Source organism: Cnephaeus nilssonii (assembly GCF_951640355.1).
Source record: "Cnephaeus nilssonii genome assembly, chromosome: 3".
NCBI classification, from domain to species: Eukaryota; Metazoa; Chordata; class Mammalia; order Chiroptera; family Vespertilionidae; genus Cnephaeus; species Cnephaeus nilssonii.
Genome location: NC_137074.1, coordinates 6,852,339 through 6,863,002, shown reverse-complemented (window position 1 = coordinate 6,863,002; position 10,664 = coordinate 6,852,339). Strand labels below are relative to the sequence as shown.

The following is a 10,664-nucleotide window of genomic DNA, read 5'->3' as shown; positions in this document are numbered from 1 at the left end:
AGGTTCACCGGGGGCTGTTCTCAACCCTTAGGTCATGCACACAAACAACAACATAGAAGCAAAAGGCGCGAGGAGGGTCCTGCTTCTCCTGTTCATCTAATGCCCGGGACCCTGGAGAGGAAGCACGCAGAGCGACGTCTTTCAGAAACAAAAGGCAGTAGCTGGGCGCCGGCTGCCTCGCGGTCCAGCCCGGGGGAGCCTCCATCAGGCCGGACCAACACGTACCCCAGATGAAGGTGTCCCCTCCGACCACCTCCAGCAGAGAGGCGTTCTGAAAGGCGGCGAGGAACGCGGCAGACACCGCCCGGACCTCCAAGTCGGCGACTATCAGCAGGCTGAACTCCACCACGACACTGCCGTTGGCGATGCGGGTCACTTCCACCCGCACCCCCGCCCGCGTCCAGGTGCTGGCGCATGGCGGGTGACAGGGACTCCCCGCACCTTCGGAGAGACAGAGCTGGTGAAAAGAACGCCTCTTGGGACAGCAGGCAGCAGCAGGGCAAAGCCACAGGTCGGGCCTGGGCCCAGTCCCAGTGCCTGTGGGTCTGAGATCTGCGGAGAGCCCTGTTTGCCCCTGACCAGCTGTCCGCATGGGGCTGGGTGCAAAAGCCCTACCCTAGGGGCTTCTCACTTGGGAGGGGACTCACAGTGGCACTTGGGGACCTGCCCCCCATCAGCTCAGAGCCATGGGGGCGGGGCCCTGGATGAGTGGTCCCTCACTTTGTTTTTCCTAGAATAACCCTTTTGCTCCTGATACGACACATTTCCCCTCTAATCCTCCTCCCCACCTTTCCAAAAACTGCTTCCCGTGAGCACCCTGGGGGGCAGGCTGTTCCTGCCTCTGAAAGCCGTTTCTTCTTCCATCACTTTGGACAGCACCTGACACCACACACGGTATCACTCCGGTCCAGCCCATCATGGCCGAGATGCCCAGGAAGACATGGTGATGAGCTTTAAGGGGTCCATGTGATGGAAATCATCTATGGAACATGCACCTCCAGACGTTGCTCTCACAGAGAAAGCCTTGCCGCCTCTGCCCTGTAGGAGGCGCTCAAGCCCAGGATTCACTTCCCAGCCTGGGGACAGTCAACCCCAGCAATCTAGTGTCATCCACCAGGGGCTGCAGAGGCCCAGGAACAGGAGCTGCCTGCAGTCACATGGCTGACATTCTTATGACTTGAACAGTCAACTGCTATCTATCTATCTATCTATCTATCTATCTATCTATCTTTCTATTTACCTACCTATCATCTATGTATCTATTATCTATATCTTCTATCATCTATCTATCATCTAGCTAGCTAGCTATCAATCATATATCTATAATCTATTTCCCCCTCCCCTCTCTCGGTCTCTTTTGCTCTCTGGGACTTCCTAAGAAGGATCTGTCACAGTCTTGGATCAATGCCACCTTCAATTGCTTTTCAAACCCATCTCAAACCAAGTCCCAGGCTCCTTGCTAGGCAGTTACAAAGAATGAGGTAACCCACAATCACCTTGAATTAACCCACAACTTCCCAAAACGTGTCTTAAAGTCCTACACATGCGATAAGTGTCACACTTATTTGCTATCCTGAAATTCTAAATAAACAAAAAGTATCCCCCCAAAATTGACAAATGAGGAAACGGTTTGGAGAGGAAATCAAGAAACTCAGGGTGGAAATGGAGCTCCCTCGCGTGACCACTAGAGCGATGTGGACTGATTTCAGTGTTTGCTTCATCTCAGTGTAGCTATCTTTAACCTAAAGCAGATGGCTACGTGAATGAGTCAAACCATCAACAGCTCCGGAATCCACGCACTGGACCAGGAGCTGGGGGTCCCAGGATAAATAATGTGGAGGCCCAGATCCTGGGGATCCTCAATGGAGGCTGTGTGACCGTATTATCACCAAGTGATGCTGACAGGGTTGAACAGAATCCAAGGTGAGGCCACCTGCATTGCTAAGGCGCCGGCATGTCTTCACACTCCACCACTAGATGGCGCTGCTAAACTCTGGCTATTCTGTATCTTAACCGCCCAGAATAAGGAAAAGCTGGCATCCATGAGATTTCCCCTGTGCAAGCAAGTCACTAGGTCATGACAAGTGTGTTCTCTGTTCATCAAAGGGAAGTCTCACCTCCATCAAAAATAACATTGAGATTGCTACCCCGACTGAAGCGTAACAACATACCATCCCAAAGGAAGCTGACGGGATGGGAGAGGAAGGGCAAGGAAGAGCAGGAAAATAATTTTTTTAAGGTAAAAATTGGAAACAACCTGGATGTCCACCAATGAGTGAAAGGGTAGACAAAAGGTGGTCCATCCACATGATGGACTATTCTTCAGCCATTCGGAGGAGACGGTTTCCTGAATGAAGTCTGCACATGCTACAACATGGGTGAGCCTTGAAGACAGAATGCTCAGGGACATAATCCAGACACAGAAGGTCACATATTGTATGATTCTGTTTCTATGAAATGTCCAGGACAGGCAAGTCCGTAGAGACAGCAAGCACATTAGTGGTTGCCAGGCGCAGAGAGAAGGGGGAATAGAACGTGTTTATTAATGGGTAGGGTTTGCAGGGGGAGGGGGGGGAGGGTGATGAAATGTTCTGGAATTAGAAGGTGGTGATGGTTGCACAATTTTATGAATACAATACAGTCCAAACTACTGAACGGTGCACTTTAAAACTCTGAGTCCTGTGGTATGTGAAATAGATCTCACTTTTAAAAAAAAAAAAATGTTCTTTTTTAGGCAGGGCGGGGCTTTCTGCTTCAAGGGGTCCCACCTTGCTAAAGTTGCCCTGAGCAGGAATCAGTGTGAGGCAAGGAGGCAGCGAAGGACAAGGTGTGGCTCCCATCCACTGGTGTGTCTATTTAGTGGCAGACCCAGGGACACCCAGGCCCCACGCCAGAGCCGGAAGTCCCAGCTTCCTTCCGAAAAGACAGTCGAAATCCTGCCGGGCCGCAGCTAGGATTCTACCCGCCTCCCTCCTTCACATCCCGCAAGGAGGTGAGGACGATCTCACCAACTTACCATCCTGAAGAACAGCCCTAGGAAATCCTGGGATTCCTTGCTGCTGGCGTTGCGGAAGGATTCGGAATACCTGACGTTGGCTATTCTGACTTTCCCACTGAGCTTCTGGCCGGCTGCAGGATGAAGAAAAAGCAAGTTTGGGACAGGAATGTGTTAGGGAACAGATGATCATGTGTTTTCTTAATCCTCGCCTAAGGATTGTTTTCCATTGCTTTTTAGAGAGAGTAGAAGGAAGGGAGGGAAGGATAGAAAGAGGGAGGGTGACAGAGAGAGAGAGAGGGAGGGAGGCGGGGGAGGAAGGGAGGGAGGGAGAGGGAGAGGGGGAGAGAGAGAAACATTAATGTAAAAGAGACACATCTGCCGAAACCGGTTTGGCTCAGTGGATAGAGCGTTGGCCTGCGGACTGAGGGGTCCCAGGTTCGATTCCGGTCAAGGGCATGTACCTTGGTTGCGGGCACATCCCCAGTAGGGGGTGTGCAAGAGGCAGCTGATCGATGTTTCTCTCTCATCGATGTTTCTAACTCTCTATCCCTCTCTCTTCCTCTCTGTAAAAAAAATCAATAAAATATATTAAAAGAGGCACATCAATTGGTTGCTGCCTATACGAGCCCCAACTGGGTCTGGGGATTGAACCTGAAACCCAGGTACATGCCCTTGCCCAGGAATTGAACCCGTGAGCCTTTAATGCATGGGCTATTGCTTTAACCACTGAGCAACACTGGCCAAGGCTGCTTCTAACTTAATAATAGTATTTTCATGTTGGCCGGGAAGAACATCAAACTAGGCTGACTTGGGCTCTACAAAGAAGGAACAGCGCCCGGCACTCCCAGTCGCGGCCCGCCAGACTGGAGGACACGGGGACAAAGCCGGGCCCAGGGGAGACCTGTGGAGGCCGTGGAACAGCCCAGCCCCGGCAGCTGTCTCCTCCCTGCCTGTGGCATTACCTGCACAGCCTGTCCAGGTAATTGACCAGCAAGCGGGGACGGCTTTGAGCGTGAAAGGAGGCACGAACATAGTTCACTGTGCCAGGGCCTCAGGTGCTCACCGGCTGTCCTGGCAAACCCGGACCTGAGGTGGCCTTGCCAAACCTCTGCTCAGAGCCCTGTGCCCAAGACAGAGCACCCAGAGGTCCCGACACAGTCAGCTCTTCCTCAGCCCTACAGCCCCGCCGCTCTGCGGTCTAGGGCTGCCCTGCTCTGCACCGGCCAGTTCCACCGGGGTCTTCCTCTGCACAGGACTTCCAGGAGCGCGCGGTACAGAGTGGGTCCAGGATGTCACCCGGCCGCATCCTGCGCCCGCACGGCAGCCGTCTGTTCTCACGCAGCCCTTCCCTGGGCGTCTCTGAAGCCCCTGCTACGGGCCAGGCCTCTGGGCAGCGAAGGCGGAGGACAAGGCTCTCCCCCTGGAGCTGAGAGGCGCCCCCTCAGAGGCTTGCTGCCCCTCCCCCCGCATGTAAGACAAGCCACAGCGCCATCTCACTCCGCATTCCAGATGAGCCTACACCCAAGTCCTCCGGGTCACTGCCGCGTCGGAGGGCCACCGGTCCAGACTCAGGACAACGGGGGCGTGCGGCCTGATCTAGAAGCCGCCAGGAACAGGACAGTGCACAGGTGAGAGCGGATGCCGACCCACCTGAGGCACCGGCAGCTCCTCCCTCCAGGGAAGGTCCAGTGGGGGAGACCTTCAGAGGCCAGACTGATGCTGACCCGAGGCCACCCTGCTGGACCGTCCGGCCAACAGTCACCTCCCTTCTCCAGGTCCCACCAACTTGTACAACAGCAGCATCGAACACCTTTCCTCTATTTCCCAGCCCATAGCTAATTAGAACTTTAAAGATATAAACAAAAATTCTAAACTTTCTGACTGCATTCCTACAGGTCACCTTAGGCATCTCCCAAGGGTGTGCACCCCACCTTGGAGACGCTGCCATCAGCTCCTGGACAACCGCCCAAGATCTGAGGACCAACCGCAACATCAAGCCTGCCCTTTGGCTGTTCAGGTAAGTTAGACTTTCAAGAAAACATCCGCTGATAATTGCCAGAGAGGAGAAGAGAGGAATTTTATCTGTATTCTAGGGACCCAGTGCACGAATTCATGCACCTTGAAAGGAACTGTGGGCCACGAGGCTGTGGTGGGCACAGGGGCGGGTCTCGGCCCATCCTCCACGCCCCCATCCAGGCCCTCCTGCTGCAGCTCCCCCCACTCCCATCGCCTGTCTGCCTGCAGTCCCACTCCTGCCGCTGCCGCTGCTGCTCCCTCAGGGGCAATAAGGGCTGGCAGCCACCACTCGCACCCACTGACAGCACGGAGCGATTGGGGCTAGCAGTAGGTGTGAGCACCAGGCAGGACTGTGGTGCGTGGGAGCAAAGAATTTTCAGTAACCACCAGAGGCTCGACCCAATGACAGCGACCGGCGCCCCGCCTTTGTCTGGCACCCCTGCTCACCTGCTCCACCATCCCATCGCGGCTGACGCCCGCCATGTTCCATGCGCGCCCCCTCGTGGTCAGCGCACGTCATAGCAACCAGTTGTTCGGTTGTTCCTCCGTTTGGTCTATTTGCATATTAGCCTTTTATTATATAGGATATGACTACTAGAGGCCCGATGCACGAAATTCGTGCAAGAGTAGGCCTTCCTTCCCCTAGATGCCGGCATTGGCTTTCCTCGGGCACCCGGGAACCGGGCTTCCCTCGGAAGAACATCTGGTCTAATTAGCATATTATGCTTTTACTAGAGGCCTGGTGCATGAAAATTCATGCACTGGAGGGGGGATCCCTCAGCCCAGCCTGCCCCCTCTCATGGTCCAGGAGTCCTCAGGGGCGGGAGGCGACCTGGTGATCAGGGAAAGGTGACGCCCCATCACACCTCTGCTGCTGCCACTGCCGGCAGCACAATCCTCAGCTGCCCTGGTTACCTGAGCCTCAGGTGGCCCTGGGCAGCTGGACAGCCACCATCTGAGGCTTGCCTGTGCCTCGGGCCGGCCCTGGGTGGCAGGGGGGCTGAGGGAAGTGGGAGACTCCACACACAGGCGCACAGAGCGGCCAGGCCTGCCTGGAGGCGGGCTGGGCCTTGCCATGTACCTGCCGTCCTGGTGGGGCTGAGGGGACTAGGCACTGCCATCTTGTGGCTGTGGGTGCCGCCATCTTTGAGGGCATGGCAGTCAATTAGCATATTCCCTCCTTATTGGCTGTGGGCACCGCCATCTTTGCGATGGCGTGAGGGTCAATTAACATATTCCCTCTTTATTAGATAGGATTATTATAGATGGTCAACAATTAGCAGCAGCTTATCAGAGCCTGTGTGTGATTTGCTCAATTCTGTTCCCATCCCTTTTACTCTGCAGCCCCAGGCTCTGGGGGCCATTCACAGATCCACTGTGTGTCCATCTGTCTGTTGTCCTTCTTCCTGGAAACCAAATGCAGGTCCACTGGGAGTGAGAGTGGGAGTGATCGGGAGGAACGGCTGATGCTCAGTAGACCTGCACCGCCCACATCTGCCCACACGGAGGGCACAGGTAGGCAAGCGTCCACACCTTGCGACAGAGTCTGGAGCTCTCTGCAACTCCACCTCTAACACCTCTTCCGAAAGTGAGCCACCTTCTGCCTGGCTGTCCCATGCCGAGCATGAAGTGAACCCGATGTTCCTACGCTGAGAAGCAAATGCAAACCCAGCAGCCTGCAAGTAAACGCAGCTCTTTCAACCCTGAACCCGCGGAAACCCTCTTTCACACGTCTTCCCTCCCTCTAAGAGCACGTGGCCATCAGCGTCCCGGAAGCCCATTACCTGTCCGCACTTTCAGGTGTGCCCTGGCACTTTCTTCCCCACATGCTTTGGCCACTATCTCAACCAGGTGCAACACACCGGGCTCCAGGCCCCACAGCTGCAGACTTGTGTTCCGGGTCTCCAGGTGCATGGCGGGGCTCCGCGTGGACGTCAGCGTGAGCTGGAAAGTGGGGCGCGGGGCGAGGTCTGTCACCCACGCCACGTGAAAGCCGGTGCTGGTCACATTGGAGACAGTGGCCCTTCGGATGGGGGCAGGAACTGGGAAGTGGATATAAACGCTGAGATTAAAAACAAATGCTCCGAGGAGAGGAGAGAAGAGAGGAGAAGCCTCGCCCCCAGTGCTGAAATCAAATGCACCACTCGCTCGGGACGTAAGACGCCCTCAGGGGACGCCGGCCCAGGGGAGTCCTGTGAGGCCTTGCTGCCAGCGGCGCCCAGGGGTGCAGGTCCCTGGACAGCACCCCTGCGCCTCCGGTTTGGTGTCTGCCTCTGAGGTCCCCGGACTTCCCGAAACGAAGGCCTCTGGAGCAGGTTGTGGGCGGCTCCTCCAGAGGGTGCATCCCCCTCGCCCCCTGGGCTGACGCTCCGATGAGTCAGCATAGTGGCCACGGCTGGCTGCAGAGTCGTTTTTACAGGGGGCCCCGGGGACGCGACAGCACTGGGTTACGCGGGCTTAACAATTTAGTCTTGGAAGCTGCAGGCTCAGCAGAGGAACTGCATCGAACAGCTACTTCCCCCTGGATGCCGTCCAGAGCCGCGCCAGCCGCGTGAGCTCACAGAGGTGCCAGCGTGGCCGCCCCTAGGGAGGCGGCATGGCCAGGCCATCTCCTGCCAGGGCTGGCTCCTGGCTCCTGAGCTGTCACCCGTGGGCCTTGGCGATGGCTCAACCCTCTACATGGAACGTATAATGTGGAGCTGCTGGGGTCAATGAGGCTGGGGAGGTGCAGACATGTGGGGGGCCCAACACAGCTGGGTGATGTGCCCCACAGTCTCCTCCAGATGCCTGAGTCCCTGCCCCAGATGTTGGCAAATGGGAGGCTTCGGAAGGGGGAGGAAGGGCTAGAGAGAACACGGAGACCAAGTTCTCGTCCTAACGAGGCCCGAAGCCGGCCGCCCAGGCACAGGGCTGCTCTGCACGCAGCTTGCCGAGCCTTAAATGAGAAATCCACCTGAGTGTTGCTAAAAGGTCTCTGACCCGACAGCTGTCAGAGCCTGAGCCACCAGAACTCGCACTGACCATGTGGTCCCCCGTGCCCCTGGGACACGCCATTCCAGGCACTCACCACAGGCCGGGGTCTTCAGAGACGTGGGGGTGGAGGCCAAGGGCAGGTCTGGGGAGCCGGAGTGTCCAGGGTCTGTGTTCGGTGGCCATGTAGGGCCCAGAGGTGCAGGCGGTGTGCCCCGCGGGGGGAGGCTGGTGTGCCACACGTGGCCAGGAGGGCCCTCGGCGGGGCGGGGCCGGGCGAGCGGCTCTGCAGTGGAGTTTCTCAGCAACCATCCAGAGGCCTCCAACAGGCCGTCCATGGGCCCGGGAAGGGAGCTGCGTGTTGGCCCAGGAGCCCAGCTGGCCGCCCACTGGCTCGTCCCCAGACCCGGGGCCTCGCTGGGCGCCGCCTCCTCCACGCCTTGCCCTGTGCTGTTCCTGTCCTGCCCGACCACGCCGCTGTCCCCTCTCCTGGGCGGGGGCCCTGGGGTCTGGGCCTGGCCTGCTGCAGGGGTGCCCCACGAGTGCCCGGGGCTGGGTGACAAGGCAGGCGTCTCCAGGCCCAGGGCTGCTGTTTCTGCGCTGACAGCTGGGGCCGTTACCCTTGTCGCCAGGGACAGCGCACCTTCCATGGGGCTCGCCACGTCACCTGCGGGGACACAGCCACTCTCAGATGGGGTGTCTGGCCCACAAACATCTCAGCAAAGCCCCAGATGCCACTGATGAGCGGGAGGCCCCCAGAAGGACCCCACGTGGGGCCACGGGCTGTCTCGGTGACTGGGACTGTTTAACGTGGCGTCTCCCAAGCGACTCTCACGGAGGAGCCTTTCCACTTCCTACACGAGGATGCTGGGGCGCCAAGAGCAGGGTGTTGGGGGCCCAACACAGCTGGGGGGTGTGCCCCACAGTCACATTCCCCGGGGCGGGGGTGGGGGCGGGGGCTGCCGAGCCAGGACCTAGATCAGTGGTTCTCAACCTTCCTAATGCCGCGACCCTTTCATACAGTTCCTCATGTTGTGGTGACCCCCAACCATAAAATTATTTTCGTTGCTACTTCATAACTGTAATTTTGCTACTGTTTTTTTTTTAATATATTTTATTGATTTTTTACAGAGAGGAAGGGAGAGGGATAGAAAGTTAGAAACATCGATGAGAGAGAAACATCGATCAGCTGCCTCCTGCACACTCCCCACTGGGGATGTGCCCGCAACCAAGGTACATGCCCTTGACCGGAATCGAACCTGGGACCCTTGAGTCTGCAGGCCGACGCTCTATCCACTGAGCCAAACCAGTTTCGGCTGTAATTTTGCTACTGTTAATGAATCGTAATGTAAATATCTGTGTTTTCCGATGGTCTTGGGCTCTACAGCAGCGGTTCTCAACCTGTGGGTCACAGGGTCGCCTAAGACCATCGGAAAACACAGATATTTACATTATGATTCATAACAGTAGCAAAATGACAGTTATGAAGTAGCAACGAAAATAATTTTATGGTTGGGGGTCACCACAACAGGAGGAACTGTATTAAAGGGTCGCGGCATTAGAAAGGTTGAGAGCCACTGACCTAGATGCAGGGCTTGGTTCCTGCAAGTTCACAAGAGTCCATCCGCCTTTGGGAAATGGAGTGATTGCCCCAGATGTGTGCGCAGGGCGGGGCTTGGCGCTGGCACCGGCGCCCGCCTACTGGACACGTGACTGAGAAGACGGCGAAGGGAAGCGCTGCCAGGCGGGGAGGTGGGCCTAGGGGCCCAGCGGGCAGGGAACAGGGCTCCTTCCTGAGGACAGCTCTCTGCCAGGGCTCCCAGCCAGAGGCCTGAGCTGGGAGGGCAAAGGTGGCCGAGCCCTCCACTGCCCACCCGCGCCCAGGGCACACACGCTGGCCCATCACACGTGCATCCATACGGGCCTCCTCCTGCTTCTCCCTCAGCCCCCCAGGTGCCCCAACCAATCAATCAGAACCGGCCCCCCAAAACTCAGGGCAGATGTTTGGGCCCCACATCAGGGCCTTCTCCGCACCTGCCTGGGCTTCTCTAGCCTCGGGCTCCAGGCCACCTGGGGAGGGCCCCCTCGGTGAACCCTTTCTTCCATAAAAAGATTAAACATCATATTATAAAAATAAAGATAGGATTCACTACTGATATTCACTAGTATTATATTCATTTCTTTCCTTTGATTTAAACACATGAAAACATTTCTGTAGGTTCCTAACTGTATGAGGAGCCCTCGACACTGTGCCTGATGGAGAAGGGGGCCTTACCCGACACCCAGGTCCGCAGGGTGGGGGCCAGCCCAGCGCCGGGGAAGGGGTGGGGTGGAGGACTCACCCACGCAGGCCCGGCCAGCTCGGGACGGGTTGGCGTCCGTGGCCGTCAGGCAGCGGCAGGTGTAGGAGCCCTCGAGGTTGATGCACTGGGCGGCCGGCGAGCAGTCGTGCTCCAGGCTGTCCGCACACTCGTCCCAGTCTGCGGGAGGAGAGAGACGGGACGGGCGCCCGGGAGAAAGGCCAGAGGCTGCTCAGAAAACGGATGGGAACAGAGCAGCAAAGTCCTCCCTGACTGTCTTTCAGGGAATCGCCCAAAGGCCGAGGCCAGGGTGGGTGAAGTGCCCGGGTGTCCAGCACCCTTGGGAGGAGGCTCTGCACAGATCCTTCCCCAGAGACTGC

At 57.2% G+C, this 10,664-nt stretch overlaps 1 protein-coding gene across 1 annotated transcript in view; it reads right to left on the bottom strand.

Moving 5' to 3' along the window:
• UMODL1 (uromodulin like 1) overlaps positions 1-10,664 on the bottom strand; it is a gene marked incomplete at its 5' end in the record, with an annotated part of 54,295 nt that overhangs the window by 16,647 nt on the left and 26,984 nt on the right. The window contains 7 exon segments of the mRNA XM_079767256.1: positions 43-391; positions 393-431; positions 433-441; positions 3,017-3,129; positions 6,799-7,056; positions 8,082-8,651; positions 10,327-10,464. Coding sequence (XP_079623382.1) covers positions 43-391; positions 393-431; positions 433-441; positions 3,017-3,129; positions 6,799-7,056; positions 8,082-8,651; positions 10,327-10,464 — 1,476 coding nt within the window.